The sequence below is a fragment of the Somniosus microcephalus genome, chromosome 3 (genome assembly GCF_052327205.1).
Source record: "Somniosus microcephalus isolate GS21.2 chromosome 3, FLI_Smic_1.0, whole genome shotgun sequence".
Taxonomy (NCBI): domain Eukaryota; kingdom Metazoa; phylum Chordata; class Chondrichthyes; order Squaliformes; family Somniosidae; genus Somniosus; species Somniosus microcephalus.
Genome location: NC_140989.1, coordinates 188,046,306 through 188,062,886, shown reverse-complemented (window position 1 = coordinate 188,062,886; position 16,581 = coordinate 188,046,306). Strand labels below are relative to the sequence as shown.

General features: G+C 44.2%; 1 protein-coding gene across 4 annotated transcripts in view; it reads left to right on the top strand.

Annotated features, from left to right (window-relative positions):
* The window catches only part of LOC147121635 (sentrin-specific protease 6-like), a 153,406-nt gene that overhangs the window by 45,207 nt on the left and 91,618 nt on the right, over positions 1-16,581 (top strand). For 3 of the 4 annotated variants that reach the window (XM_085982046.1, XM_085982047.1, XM_085982048.1), the window contains one exon: positions 1,666-1,765. The exons of the other annotated variant lie outside the window; for it this stretch is intronic. In XM_085982046.1, the coding sequence (XP_085838172.1) occupies positions 1,666-1,765 (100 nt within the window). The remainder of the gene's footprint in view (positions 1-1,665; positions 1,766-16,581) is intronic. 4 annotated transcript variants of the gene reach the window in all.

Here is a 16,581-nt window from a genome sequence, read left to right as displayed (position 1 = left end):
ATCCAAATTCAGTACCCGGTCCCTGCTTTCTCCCCATCTCCCTTGATCCCTTTAGCCTTAAGAAATATATCAAACTCCTTCTTGAATATATTTAATGAATTGGCCTCTACTGCCTTCTGTGGAAGAGAATTCCACAAGTTCACCACTGCTCTGGGTGAAGAAATTCCTCCTCATCTCTGTCCTAAATGGCTTACCCTTATCCTTAGACTGTGACCCCTAGTTCTGGACTCCACGACCATCGAGAACATCCTTCCTGCATCTAGTCTGTCTAGTCCTGTTAGAATTTTATAAGTTTCAATGAGATCCCCTCTCATTCTTCTAAACTCCAGCGAGTACAAGCCCAATCGACCCAATCTCTCCTCATATGTCATTCCTGCCATCCCAGGTATCAGCCTGGTGAATCTTCGCTGAACTCCTTCCATGGCAAGAACATCCTTCCTCAGATAAGGCGACCAAAACTGCACACAATACTCAAGATGTGGTCTCACCAAGGCCCTGTACAACTGCAGCAAGACATCCTTGTTCCTGTACTCAAACCCTCTCGCTACGAAGGCCAACATACCATTTGCCTTCTTAACCGCCTGCTGCACCTGCATGCTTACCTTCAGCGACTGGTGCACAAGGATGCCCAGGTCTCGTTGCACTTCCCCTTCTCCCAATCTATTGCCATTCGGATAATAATCTGCCGCCTTGTTTTTGATACCAAAGTGGATAATCTTGCATTTATCCACGTTATATTGCATCTGCCATGCTTCTACCCAATCACCCAACCTGTCCAAATCATACTGGAGTTTCTCTGCATCCTCTTCACAGCACACATGCCCACCCAGCTTTGTGTCGTCTGCAAACTAAAGGTGGGAGTGGGAGGGGTTGGGGAAAGGTGGGGGTGGGAGGCGTTGGGGGAAAGGTGGGTGTGGGGGGGGGGGAAAGGTGGGTGTGGGAGGGGGTGGGGAAAGGTGGGTGTGGGAGGGGGTGGGGAAAGGTGGGTGTGGGAGGGGGTGGGGGAAAGGTGGGTGTGGGAGGGGGTGGGAAGACCAGTAGAGAATTGCTGTGGCTGAGCTCGGTTTCAGTTGCACTCGGGAAGTAGTTGGGTTGATCCAGAGTGAGGGTGTGGATGGGGAGAGTGTTTGGTAAAGCGTAATACTGAAGATTTCCATATTTTATCAGACTTGCAATCAATATTCCTTCTAAGCTGTGCGCATGAGCGGCCGCACAGCAATCGGGAAGGTGCCGCGCACAAAGTGCTCCCTGTAAAATACAGCACGTGTGGCCATCAGCAAATTTAAAAGGTACCACGCGCAAAAAAAATTTAGAGGGCACATTACTTAAAACTGTGGCAAAACCCCTGCACTTAGTTGTAGAATTCTAGATTTTGCTCCCTCAAACTGGAAAGAACTATATATCACACTGGTGAAGTGCTAGTGGTTACAGGTCTGTCTGTCACTGCTGGTGACCGAGTGAGTTGAGGTGATGAATTAAATGGATTGCACAAGAAGTGTTTTGGCTTTCTGTAGATAATGGTAAATTTAGGCTGAGTTCTCAGTATATTAGAAAGTTGATGCAGTAGAATGGTGTTTCCTATCTAAGCTGTTTTATATATTGAAGGGAAAGGAAGTGGTTGGTTGCCTTTGTCTGTCTCAACTCTCTCTCGGGTTTTTGTTGCAGCTTTGGATAGATCAACAGCCCAAAACGATGGTGGCTTTAAAAGTAAATGGAGTTGTGAAGAGACAGAGGAAGAAGACTGTCCTGTGAATCCAGAAAAAGAGTAAGGAGATTGTTCAAGTTATAAATAATTGGTCTCGGATTGATGTTTAATCTTGCATGAAAACAGAGCTAATTGTATTTTTCATATTGTTGGTCAAGTTGATTTTTTAATTTCCCACTGAAAGCTGAATGTTTACTGTAATGATAAATCCTGTTTCTTTCCAGTCGGCCAGATTTTTAGGTTTTCCATTAGTTCTTTCCTATTTATACCTATCCCACTACATCCATTTCATTTTCAATAAAATGTATCTCAGTATACACTTCGGATGAAGGGATTGCGTAATGCACCCGCAAGCAATTTTGTGGCACCCTTTCCATTTGCTTTTTCTGATGCTGATGCGATCATTGTTGTGTAAGTGTCTATACTAACGATCGCACAGATTACAGTTGGCACTATTCCTGTCCTTTCTGCATGGTCGGCTTCAATTTGCATTATTGAGCTAGTGCAAATGGTTGCCAACCGTATTAACCAGAATCTGCGGTTATGTGCGTGCAATCACTTTTTTGGGGGTTAATTTTGTCAGCTGACTGTTGGTTGATCAGAGTGAAAAAGACAACTGATGAATTCTAATTTCAAGCGCTCGAACATCGGGAAGCCCAACTCTCAAAACTTAGGGCAGGGGGGAAATAGTTTTTCAATCCCTTGCTCTTTCATTCAGTGTACAGTATTTTTAAAATAAGATTGACTGGCTGTCATATTTTAGGATTGTTGACAAATTGACCCAAGAGGGATTTTTGGTTCAAGCTATATGTTTCTGCTGTGAACTCATGTTCAGGATTTTTAGGGGTATAGTCATAAAGTTCCAGTATCCTTTCTATTATTTTGACAGAGGAAGGCTGATTGGAACCATTTGAACAGAAGGGGACCAGGCATCTCATTGGGTTTCCTTGAATAAAATGGGCCAGCCACAGAAACTGTTATCTGTAGCAGATTGAGACAAATAGATTAGCTATTAACACATTAAAATATTTCTGGTAGGTATTTAGAAATGAGATGCTGTATATGTGGGAGAACAGTTTTGTGCAGTATGGAAGGTGTCGTCGACAGTGCTATCAAGCGGCACTTACTCAGCAATAACCTGCTAACTGACGCCCAGTTTGGGTTCCGCCAGGGCCACTCAGCTCCTGACCTCATTACAGCCTTGGTCCAAACATGGACAAAAGAGCTGAACTCAAGAGGTGAGGTGAGAGTGACTGCCCTTGACATCAAGGCAGCATTTGATCGAGTGTGGCATCAAGGAGCCCTAGCAAAACTGAAGTCAATGGGAATCAAGGGGAAAACTCTCCATTGGTTGTAATCATACCTAGCACAAAGGAAGTTGGCTGTGGTTGTTGGAGGTCATTCATCTCAATCACATGACATCACTGCAGGAGTTCCTCAGGGCAGTGTCCTAGGCCCAACCATCTTCAGCTGTTTCATCAATGACCTTCCCTCCATCATAAGGTCAGAAGTGGGGATGTTCGCCGATGATTGCACACTGTTCACCATTCGAGACTCGTCAGACACTGACGCAGTCCGTGTCCATATGCAGCAAGACCTGGACAACATTCAGACTTGGGCTGACAAGTGGCAAGTAACATTCGCACCACACAGGTGCCAGGCAATGACCATCTCCAACAAGCAAGACTCTAACCATCTCCCCTTGACATTCAATGGCATTACCATCGCTGAATCCCCCACTATCAACATCCTGGGGGGTTACTATTGATCAGAAACTGAACTGGACCAGCCATATAAATACTGTGGCTACAAGAGCAGGCCAGAAGCTGCAAATTCTGTGGCGAGTGTCTCACCTCCTGACTCCCCAAAGCCTTTCCACCATCTACAAGGCACAAGTCAGGAGTGTGATGGAATACTCTCCACTTGCCTGGATGAGTGCAGCTCCAACAACACTCAAGAAGCTCGACACCATTCAGGATAAAGCAGCCCGCTTGATTGGCACTCCATCCACCACCTTCAACATTCACTCCCTCCACCACCGGCGCACTGTGGCTGCAGTGTGTACCATCTGCAAGATGCACTGCAGCAACTCGCCCAAGCTCCTTCAACAGCACCTTCCAAACCCGCGACCTCTACCACTTAGAAGGATAAGGGCAGCAGACGCATGGGAACATCACCACCTACAAGTTTCCCTCCAAGCCACACACCATCCTGACTTGGACCTGTATCGCCGTTCCTTCACTGTCACTGGGCCAAAATCCTGGAACTCCCTTCCTAACAGCATTGTGGGTGTACCTACACCATATGGACTGCAGCGATTCAAGAAGGCGGCTCACCACCATCTTCTCAAGGGCAATTAGGGATGGGCACTAAATGCAGGCCTAGCCAGCCAGAGACGCCCACATCCCATCAATGAATTAAAAAAAGAAAAAGTTGTCTGGCTGGACTCCTAAACCTGGGAGGGTGGTAGCTGGTTTGATTTTTTTTAAAATTCATTCACTGGATGTGGGCATCACTGGCAAGGCCAGCATTTATTGCTCATCCCTAATTGCCCCTGAGGAGGTGGTGGTAAACCGCGGTCTGTGTAGTGAAAGTACTCCCACGGTGCTGCTAGGTAGGGAGTTCCTCCTTCATCGTTGAGTCAAAATCCTGGAATGGCGGTATATTTCCAAGCCAGATAAGTGTGTGACTTGGAGGGGAGCTTTGAGGTGGCCGTGTTCTGATGTGCCTGCTGCCCTTGTCCCAGGTGGCAGAGCTCGCGGGTTTGAGAGGTGCTGTCAAAGAAACCTTCGTGAGTTGCTGCAGTGCATCTTGTAGATGGTACACGCTATAGCCACGTTGCGCCAGTGGTGGAGGGAGTGAATGTTTCATGTGGTGGATGGAGTGCCAATCAAGCGGGCTGCTTTGTCCTGGATGGTGCCACCTTCTTGAGTGTTGTTGGAGCTGCACTCATCCAGGCAAGTGTAGAATATTCCACCACACTCCTGACTTGTGCCTTGTAGGTGGTTGGAAAATCTTTGGGGAGTCAGGAGGTGAGTCACTCACCGCAGAACACCCAGCCTCTGACCTGCTCTTGTTGCCACAGTATTTATGTGGCTGGCCCAGTTAAGTTTCTGGTCAATGTGACCTCTGATGTTAATGGGGGACTCTGCAATGCTAATGCCATTGAATATCATGGGGAGGTGGTTAGAGACTCTCTTGCTGCAGATGGTCATTGTCTGGCACTTGTGTGGCATGAATGTTACCTGCCACTTACCAGCCCAAGCCTGGATGTTGTCCAGGTCTTGCTGCATGTGGGCACAGACTGCTTCATTATCTGAGAAGTTGCGAATGGAACTTAACACTGTGCAATCATCAGTGAACATCCCCACTCCTGACCTTATGATGGAGGAAAGGTCATTGATGAAGCAGCTGAAGATGATTGGACCTAAAACACTGCCCTGAGGAACTCCTGCAGCGATGTCTTGGGGCTGAGCTGATTAGCCTCCAACAACCGCAACCATCTTCCCTTGTGCTAGGTATGACTCCAGCCAATGAAGAGTTTTCCCCTTGATTCCAATAGACTTCAGTTTTACTTGGGTTCCTTGATGCCGCACTCTGTCAAATGTAGCCCTGATGTCAAGGGCAGTCACTGTCAACTCACCTCTGGAATTCAACTCTTTTGTCCATGTTTAGACCAAGGCTGCAATGAGATCTGGAGCCAAGTGATCCTGGCAGAACCCAAACTGAGCATCGTTGAGCAGGTTGTTGATGAGTGAGTGCCGCTTGATAGCACTGTCGACGACACCTTCCATCACTTTGCTGAGTAGGCTTATGGGACGGTAATTGTCCAGATTGGATTTGTCCTGCTCTTTGTGGACAGGATATACCTGGGCAATTTTCCACTTTGTCAGGTAGATGCCAGTGTTGTAGCTGTATTGGAACAGCTTGGCTAGAGGTATGGCTAATTCTGGAGTACTACAGCCAGGATGTTGTTCAGGGCCTGTAACCTTTGCTGTAGCCAGTGCACTCAGCCGCTTCTGTGATGGCGGGGACTTCCGGAGGAGGCCGATATGGATCATCCACTCGGCACTTCTGGCTGAAGATGGTTGCAAATGCTTCAGCCTTGTCTTTTGCACTCGCGTTGTTGAGGATGGGAATGTTCGTGGAGCCTCCTCCTCCCATTAGCTGTTTAACTGTCCACCATCATTCACAACTGGATGTGGCAAGACTGCAGAGCTTTGATCTGATCTGTTGATTGTGGGATCGCTTAGCTCTGTGTAACCTGCTGTTCTGTTTAGCATGCATGTAGTCCTGTGCTACAGCTTAACCAGGTTGGCACCTCATTTTTAAGTACGCTTGGTGCTGCTCCTGGCATGCCCTTCTACACTCTCATTGAACCAGGGTTGGTCCCCTGGCTTGATGGTAATGGTAGAGTGTGGAATATGCCAGGCCATGAGGTTACAGATTATGGTGGAATACAGTTCTGCTGCTGCTGATGACTCACGGTGCTTCATGGATGCCCAGTTTTGAGCTGCTAGATCTATCACATTTAGCATGGTGGTAACGCCATACAACACAATGGAGGGTGTCCTCAGTATGAAGACAGGACTTCGTTTCCACAAAGACCTTGCGGTGGTCACTCGTACTAATACTGTCATGGAGAGATGCATCTGTGACCGTACGAGGTGAAGTCGGTTTTTCCCCTTGTGTTGTTTCTCTCACCAACTGCCCCAAGCCCACTCTGGCAGCTATGTCCTTTAGCTCGGTCAATAGTGGTGTTACCAAGGTATTCTTGGTGATGGACATTGAACTCTCCCATCCAGAGTACATTCTGTGCCCTTACTACCCTCGGTGCTTCTTCCAAGTGGTGTTTAGCACGGAGGAGTACTGATTCATCAGCTGAGGGAGGGCGGTAGGTGGTAATCAGCAGGGGACTTCATGGGGTCCGGAGTCAATGTTCACTCTAATTTTATTTTAGCGCCTTGTGGCCCCTTTAAAGTGCTGTGCAGGTCATTCACAATACCGCACATGCACGGTTTTTACGTTGAAAAGTCGGCGACCTTGCAGCTTAAAGGGAGCGTAGGTCCGAGTCAGTGTTGACTCGCAGGGCCATTCCCTCTCATACCGTGTGCCGCCCCCTCCGATGGGTCTGTCCTGCCGATGGGAAAAGAACGTACAACCCAGGGATGATGATGGAGGAGTCTGGGGCATTGGCTGAAAGGTATGATTCTGTGAGTATGACTATGTCAGGCTGTTGCTTGACTAGTCTATGGGCCAGCTCTCCCAATTTTGGCACAAGTCCCCAGATGTCAGTGAGGAGGACTTTGCAGGGTCGACTGGGCTGGGTGTGCATTTGTCGTGTCTGAATTCGATGCCTGGGTCTATACCGGGTGGTCCGTCCGGTTTTACTTTATTTTTTGTAGCAGTTTGACACTGGCAGCCCTACTGACCAACCCCAGGACAGGGAGTGGGTCAGAAGCCAGCTGCTAATTTCCTGCCTAGCTAGGGGACAGAAGAGCAAGGGGCAATGTTCCCTCTAAGCTGCAGCCGCGCAGCTGTCTTGTCGGTCCCGCGTAACCCGGGTCCAGCTTTTCCAATATGAAATTTTGCGCATGCGCAAAACGTTGAATGGGCCTCGCAGCCCGTTAGAGGGACTGTGCACCCAAAAACAAATTAGGGGTAACATTGGCAAGGGAAAGTATGTGTAGTTCAGTTTAGTGACGATCTGGTAAGGGAAATGAGGGGTGGGCAGATCCCATTGTTTAAGATAGAGCTGACCAGGAAAAGTTAAGCAACCTAACAGGGTAGTTTGGCATTTTTGATTTGTTGCGACGAATGATAGAGCCACATCATTGTGTAGTGAGATTTGCTACAAATGTTTCTGGTTGTTCAATTAACAATTGCAAAATAAACTAGGTTGTGAATTTGCATTCAACCGAGACTCCTTAAAGGCCCACGGCCATCTTCTCAAGGGCAACTTGGGATGGGCAATATCAGCCTTGCCAGTGACTCTCACGTCCCAAGAATGATTTTTTTTTAAAAAGTGCGAATCAGTCTGCCTTTTGGTAATTAGAGAAGCACATTTGTAGGCAGATGCGAGTTTTTGATATCCAGATCCTTTAACAAGACGGGGGTGGGGGGCGCTGGTGGGTGGGTCTCGTTCTTATGACCCAGGTCACGCTATCATACACATAGAGATTGGGCAGTTGAGGTAAATACCTGGTCGTAACAGACATGAGATCCACTTACAAGAGAAGCCAATGATGCTGAACCCGAGAGAATACCTGGAGCGACCTGAAGTTTGTGATGCTGGCTCACTCCAAGAGCTTGTTTTGAGATATTTTGTTTCACTTTTGGGTTGGTTGGGTTGACAAAAATGTTGATTGTAAATCAATTCAATTCAACTCAGCTGGCCTCAATGGAAAGCTGCTTTCTCTGCGCTAATGTTTGAACTCTTAGCACTCCCAAATAGTATTACTGAAATATACCTGATTTGGGGGAAAAAAACAATTATTTCACAAAATATTTAAGAAGGATCTCTCCAAAATGCAAACAAAGCCTGTAGATTTTCTGAGCACAGCATTGCACTTCAACAAAACTAAACATGATGTTCCATTTCATTGCAAAGAACGTTACCACCGTCTAGGTAACTTACACATTCACCACGGTTACTGGTTGAAGGGGGACAGAGATGTGGTTAAACACATTTGGGGAGGTGAGGAGCTTCTTACTAACCTGCAAGTCAAATGTTCAGAGACTTAAAAACAGAAAATACTCAGGTGATGCAGCATCAATGGAGAGAGAATTAGAGTTAACTTTTCAGGTCGATGCATGTTTCCAGTATTTTCTCTTTTTTGTTCCAGATTTCCAGCATCCGCAGTAGTCTGCTTTTATTCAGAGACTTGTTTCCTACTGTGGGTGCTAAAACACTCTTGTTTTTAACTAGTAGAAGAGGTGTGAGATGTGTGACGGGCATAGGTGACTCATCTTCTATTTCCCCTGCCTCTTTGTAGAGAAGTGGATCTGTAACATTTAAAAAAAATATATATTTAATTAGATCTCCAATTACCATCTAATTAGGATGTTCAGCTTTGCACTTCTGTTTTCAGAGTTGTAATAGCTGTGGAAATGCTCAGAAAATCATAAGGCCACAATATTAATCATGGTGTAGAGCAGCAGCTACTTCGTGTCACTGTACTTTCACCATTCTGATTTTAATCCTCTTCACAACTGAAATAGCGAATTACTCTGGAGCACTAATTGCTTCCAATTAACTGTGTAGACACAACCACAACGCCGATTTGAGTGTCCATCCACCTTCCCTCACTAGCGAATTTGTATTCTGCGTTGTTGTGGTCTTTTCCGATTTTTTTTGTGATTAAGAATTCCTAAAGGTGTGAAGTACTCCTTCTATTTAAGGCGGAAAGAGAAATTGGGACATAGGACTGTAGATCAACCATGGGATATTCTGTAAGAGGAGATTGCAAAGTTGCAGTATAAATGAATATACAAGTAAAAGGAGTCTACTTCAAGCCATGCATAGAGTTCGTATATTGTGATTGGAAATCAGGAAATGGCAGACTTACTAAATAGCTACTTTGTACAGGAAACTCTCGATTTACCAGCACCTAAATAACCGGAAATCTCTGTTAACCGGCAAAATTCAGGAGTAGGTTCAGGTAAGTTTTACTTCATATTAGTGGCAGGTTCCTGGATCTGTGGCTGTGTAACTGGGGTTCCTGCACTTGTTGCTAAGCAACAGGGAAGCCTGGATTTGTTGCTGTGTATCTTTCAACATTAACTCTGGAGCGTCCGGCAGTTTTGAGGGAACGGCAGCAGCTCGGTCCTGTCGGTGCCGGATAGCACAAAGTTTCCTGTACAAGGAAAATATAAATAAATCACTGGGAGGAACTAACTAGATTCAGTGTAAGTAAAAACATGGTGATGGAGAAGCTATGGCCCAGAAATTCGGGACGGGGGCTTCCCACGGGTGCAAGCCCCCGACCTACACTTACATATCGCGCTGACATTTGAAGACTGGGCCTGCGTGGATTTCCGGTCTGTGGCCCGGTTCAGCTCCCGGCGCGCTGTGTGTGCGTGATCCAGCGGCGTACTTGGTGCGATGAGCCGGCTGGGATCACGTGAGCACTGGGCAACCAATGGGAGTTTACAAAAGTCCATTCATGAGTTAGACATAAGACCTGTCAAACTCATAAAGTCCGGGCGCCCAAAACACTACTTAAACTTTAAATAAAAGTTTTAAAAAAACATTCCAATAATTAAACTCTTTAAACAATTATTCAAATTTCTGCCAAAAATATTTTTTCAAGAAATCGGGTCCAAAAAAACACTTACCTTACTGTAAATTCTTTAAAAATAATAAACCTGTGGAAAAAAATTTCTAACTTTAATTATTAGACCACTTACCTTGTAAAACTAAGTCCTTACGTCTGCTTTTTACATTCGTAAAAAGTGGAGACCTTCACGCACAGACAAACCTGTCAAAAAAACCGAAGTTCAACGCGTACGCGCTGCGTCAAACGTTGCAAGGGAACCGCCTCTTAACCCCTTGGTTCAGAGGAGAGGAAATGCCGGTTTTCCGCGCATGCGCTGTGCATGCTGAAATCCGGCACTTTCAACGGGCCCACGCGTGAGTACCCCGTCCGTACTCACGCGTTGGGACCGGAATTACTGGGCCATCGTCATTAAAGATAGACAAATCTACAAGACTCGATGGCTTCTACCCCAGGGTATTAAAAGAAATAAATGAGGAAATTGTTGATGTGTTGGTCATGATCTTCCAAAACTATCTCGATTCAGGAAATGTTCCCTTGGATTGGAAAATTGTCAATGTCACTCCACTATTTAAGAAGGATAAGAGCGATTAACTAGGAAATTATAGGCCTATTAGTCTAATGTCAGTTGCGGGGAAGTTACTAGAATCTGTTATTAGGGATAGAGTGGCTGAGCATTTGGATAAATGTGAGCTGATCAGAGAGAGCCAGCATGGATCTGTACAGGGTAACTCATGTTTAATGAACCTAGTTGCATTTTTTGAGGAAGTGACTAACGTGGTAGCTAAGGGCAGTGTCTATAGATGTTATTTATATGGACTGCCAGAAGGCTTGACAAGGTTCCACGTAAGAGACTGTTAACAAAAATGAGAGCGCATGGAATTGGAGGCAATCTATTGGCTTGGATAGGGAATTGGTTAGGAGATGGAGAGTAGGGAATGGATATGTACACAAATTGGTAGGATGTGACTATTGGTGTCCCCAATAGCCTCAGCGTTTCACTATTTCTAAATGACTTAGATGAAGGAATAGAGAGCTGTATATCTAAGTTTGCTGATGACACTAAGTTAGGTGGCACAGTAAATAGTGTAGATGGGAGCAGAAAGTTGAAAAGGGACATTGATAGATTAAGTGAGTGGGCAAAACTGTGGCAGATGGAGTTCAATGTGGGAAAATGGACCTAAGAAAGATCAATCAGAGTATTTTTTCAATGGTGATAAGCGAGGAATGAGCAGAGCGATTTAGGGGTCCAAGTACAGAAATCACTAAAAGCTCGTGGACAGGTTCAAAAAATAATTTAAAAGGCTAATGGAATGTTGGCCTTTGTCTCAAGAGGGTGGAATACAATGGGGTGGAAGTTAAGTTGCAGCTGTACAGAGCTCTGGTTAGACCTCATCTGGAGAACTGCATTCAGTTCTGGGCACCGCGCATCATCATGAAAGATATATTGGCCTTGGAGAGGGTGCAGCGCAGACTCACCAGACTGATACTGTAGCTAAAAGAGTGAAATTAGGAGGATAGGTTGCATAGACTGGGCTTGTATTCCCTTGAATATAGAAGATAAGATCTAATTGAGGCCTTTAAGATGATTAAAGGCTTCAATAGGGTAGAGAGAGAGACTTTCCTCTGGTGGGGGAGTCCAGAACAAGGGGGCATAACCTTAAAATTAGAGTGAGGCTGTTCAGGGATGATGTCAGGAAGCAGTTCTTCACACACCGGGAAACGGAAATCTGGAACTCTCCTAAAAAGCTGTTGAGGCTACGTCAATTGAAATTTCAAAACTGAGATTGATAGATTTTTGTTAGACAAGAGTATTAAGGGTTATGGAACAAAGGCAGGTAGATGGAGTTAAAATACAGATCAGCCATGATCTAATTGAATGGCGAAACAGGGTGGAGGGGCTGAATGGCCAGCTCCTGTTCCTATGTTCCTAGAAACAAACTAACATTGAAGAGGGCAGATGGGCATGATGATTTTAAAAATAAGAGTCGATATGATGACATTGCGAATGAGGTTTAGAAGGTGTAAAGGAAAGCAAGGAGTGAGTATGAGGAAAGAATCTCAAAAAATATTAGATCTGTAAAATACTCTCCAAATATATTAGTAAAAAGAGAATTGTAAAATGCGAGATGGTACCCGTTGAGGATAATGAATTAGTAGAGGATAAGTGGAAATATTCAGCGATACTTCACAAGTACTTCACCTCTGTTTACAAAAGGGAAGGATATTGGGGGAAAAGGTAAATCTTGAATTGGTTAAGTGAGGTGAGATATATTATAGATTAAAGGGAAGTATTTAGCTAAAGGAGGGAAAATACATCCAAGAACCCCAAGGGGAATAGGGGGAAAAAATAGTGCAGCTATTTGAAATTATATTTCAGGGTTCTTTTGAGAGTGAATGTGTGCCGGAGGACTGGAGAGTGACCAATGTAATAAAAGGAAGACAGAACTAACAGCTATCCTGGATAATTACACAGCAGTTAGTTCTGCATCTGTGGAAGGGAAATTTTTTGAATCTTTAAAGATAAAATTACTAAGTATCATGATGAGAAAATAAGTAGACACGGGCAGCATGGATTTCAGAAAGGAAGATCGTGCTTGAATTCATTGAGGAGATGGATATGGTGGTGTACATGGACTTTCAGAAAGCCCTTGACGAGATACCACACGAGACTATTGGGGAGAAGAACTGGTTCGAATGGAGGAAATAGAGTAGGAGTTAAGGGCAGTTTCTCAGAGTGGTTGGAAGTGGGTAGCAGTGTCCAACAGGGTTCTGTTCTGGGACCTCTTCTGTTCACTGTGTACATCAGTAATTTGGATATGTGGCTAGAGGGAGTGGTGTCCAAATTTGCAGACAATACTAAAATAAGGAGGCATAGTTTTAAGGACCAAAGGAAACTGCAAATGGATATTGATGAAATGGTGGAACGGGCAAAAAAAAGTGGGAGATGAAATTCAATGTCAGTAAATGTGAGGTGGTACTTTTGGTTTAAAAATAATAAAAGTAGTAATTTGGGGGAAGGCTGAGTGTGGAAGAGCAGAGAGATTTGGAGATTTACATTCACAAATCCTTAAAACTGACACCGTAAGCGGATAAGGCTTAAAAAAAAAGCTAATGGAATAGTTTAGGAGAAGCATATTTACCCAAATGGTTTTGAGGCTAAGGAACTGCCAGAGTTGGTGATTGAAACAGAGAACATATCAGCTGTTGGGAATAGGTTAGATAGGGTGGTTGGGGAAAAAAAAGGGAGGAGTGTGGGCACATGGGAATAAGACCACTGCTTGTGTGGAGATAATAACCGACTGGGACTGGTTGGGCTGAATGGCCAATTTCCATGTAATATGATGAATGCCTTACTGTGAGAAACTTGTTGTGGAATGGAGGCAAATGATCAAATATATTATGATAATCTGTCCTGACAGACTATCATTTTGTTCTAATTGAAAATTTTAACTGGGACACAGTGTACTGCTTCTAGATAATCTGATACTAAGAAAGACTGAAAGCAATTTTGAGAATCATAGAATCATAATAGTCATAGATCACAATAGTTAGAGGAGGAAGGCCATCCTATTTTATTCATCCAGAAATAATCCATTACAATATCCAGCTAATAAATTATTCCCAAGGTTTTTTGCCTCCATTTATTGTTCCCAGAAGTTTGTTGCACCAGTCGATCATTCCTTTAGTGAAGAACCTACAGCTATCGGTTGCAATTTTGCCTTTTGCCCATTTGACCCTGTGCCCCTTTGTCCTTTTGTCATTTAATTTGAAGTACAGTTCCAGATTTACCTTTCCTATATCACTTACCTTGCAAGTGCCCTCTTGGTTGCCTCTTATCAAGACTAAAAATCCCAAGTTTCTCCAGCCCCTTCTCAAAAGCCAGTCATCTGACTCTAGGAACAAGCCTCACTGCAGGAATTGAATGTCTCCCTTGTCTTGGTGACTACTCTTCAAGGTATGGTCTAACGATGGTCGCACAATTCTGACATCCTCTGATTTGGATTCCCAATGCTTCTGTTATGTAGCTAAGCATTCTATTTGTTTTGTTGACGTGTCTGCAGGGTAGCAATCTGTCAAGTGCTAAGTCGAACACCCCTGAATCTCAACTTCACCCGTTGAAAAGTGATCCAACCATGGCTAACGAAAGAAATTAAAGCTAGTAAGTCAAAGGGGGAAGCTTATAAAGTTGCCAGAAAAAGTGGTCAGCCTGAGGATTGGGATCTTTTTAGAAATCAGAAAAGGGGGACCAAGAAATTGATAAAGGGAAAATGGAATATGAGCACAAACTAGCGAAAAATATAAAAACGGATGTAAAAGCTTCTATAGGTATGTGAAAAGGAAAAGACTGGCGAAGGTAAATGTAGGTCCTTTACATTCAGACGGGAGAATTTATAATGGGGAATGAGGAAATGGCAGAGAAATTAAAGAAATACTTTGTTTCTGTCTTCACGGAGAAAGACACAAAAAACCTCCCAGAAATACGAGAAAACCAAGGGTGTGGCGAGAATGAGGAACTTAAAGAAATTATTATTAGTAAAAAAAACAGTACTAGCAAAATCCTAGGGTTTTGAAAGAGGTGGCCATTGGGATAGTGGACGCATTGGTTGTCATCTTCCAAAATTCTATGGATTCTGGAACGGTTCCTGCAGATTGGAGGATAGCAAATGTAACCCTGCTATTTAAGCAAGGAGGGAGAGAGAAAACGGGGAACTACAGACCTGTTAGCCTCACATCAGTAGTTGTGAAAATGCTGGAATCTATTATAAAGGATGCAATAACTGGGCACTTAGAAACTAATAGTAAGATTGGCAGAGTCAACATGGATTTATGAAAGGGAAATCCTGTTTGACAAACCTATTGGAGTTCTTTGTCTACTCTACTAGTTATCATCCTCCGGGGAACCAGTAGATGTGTATTTGGATTTTCAGAAGGCCTTCGATAAGGTCCCACACAAGAGGTTGGTGAATAAAATTAGGGCACATTGAATTGGGGGTAATATACTAGCATGGATTGAGAATTGGTTAACGGACAGAAAACAAAGAGTAGGGATAAACGGGTCTTTTTCAGGATGGCAGGCTGTGATTAGTGGGGTACTGCAAGGATCGGTGCTTGGGCCCCAGCTATTCACAATCTAAATGATTTGGATGAGGGGACTAAATGTAACATTTCCAAATTTGCTTATGATACAAAGTTAGGTGGCAGTGTCAGTTGTGAAGAGGATGTGAAGAGGCTTCAAGGGGATCTCTACAGGCTCAGTGAGTGGGCGAGAACACGGCAGATGGAATATAATGTGGATAAATGTGAAGTTATCCACTTTGGTAGAAAAAACAGAAAGGCAGAGTATTTCCTAAATGGTGAAAGATTGGGGAATGCAGGTGCTCAAAGGGACCTGGGTGTCCTTGTACATGAGTCACTGAAAGTGAATGTGCAGGTGCAGCAAGCCATTAGGAAGGCAAATGGTATGCTGGTCTTCATTACAAGAGGATTTGAGTACAGGAGTAAAGAAGTCTTACTCCAATTATATAGGGCCTTGGTGAGAGCACACCTGGAGTACTGTGTACAGTTGTGGTCTCCTTTCCTAAGGAAGGATATACTTGCCATAGAGGGAGTGCAACGAAGGTTCACGAGATTGATTCCTGGGATGGAGGGACTGCCATATGAGAAGAGATTGAGTAAACTAGGCCTGTATTCTCTTGAATTCAGAAGAATGAGAGGGGATCTCATTGAAGCATACAAAATTATTACAGGGCTTGATAGGATGGATGCTGGGAGAATGTTTCCCTTAGCTGGGGAGTCTAGAACCAGGGGCCACAGCCTCAAGATAAAAGATAGGCCATTCAGGACTGAGATGAGAAGAAATTTCTTCACACAGAGGGTGGTGGATCTTTGGAATTCTCTACCCGAGGCCTGTGGAGGCTCAGTCATTGGGTATATTCAAAACAGAAGTCGATAGATTTCTGACTAGTAAGGGCATCAAGGGATATGGCGATTGGGCCAATGAATGGAGTTGTAGGCAGATGATCAGCCATGATCTCATTGAATGGCAGAGCAGGCTCGAAGGGCCGAATGGCCTACTCCTCCTATTTCTTATGTTCTTATGTTTCTTAACTATTTCAATACCACAAATAGTGACCAAAGTGTGAGTGGCAGATGAAAATCAATACAAATTAGTACACAGTTGTTCCCCTTTTGTCCCCTTCCGTGTTCAAGACTTCACATTTAACTCTTTAATTTTATTTACCAGTGATCCGCCTCCCACTTAGAAATTTTATATATTCCATTTGCGGTCCTCCAAAATAGTCAGGAGGGTTATCAGGCAATCTTCTCTTTCTGACTGTGCATTGGCTGCTGTTTACTACATCATCGTACAGATTATTAAGTTATCCTTTATGATAGATCCCAATACCTTTCTTGGTATTGTTTCCTTCCAGGAAAATTGAATTTCTTCCTCACTCTGAATTTTCAAGTGAAAAACTCAGAATTGATTCAGAATGACGTTGAATCATCTGTTAGTAATTTGTGTATCTGTAATGGTGCCTGAAATTCAAGTGAAGCCAGGGATAGAAAACAGAGTTGTGATGAATGGCTGTTTGTCGG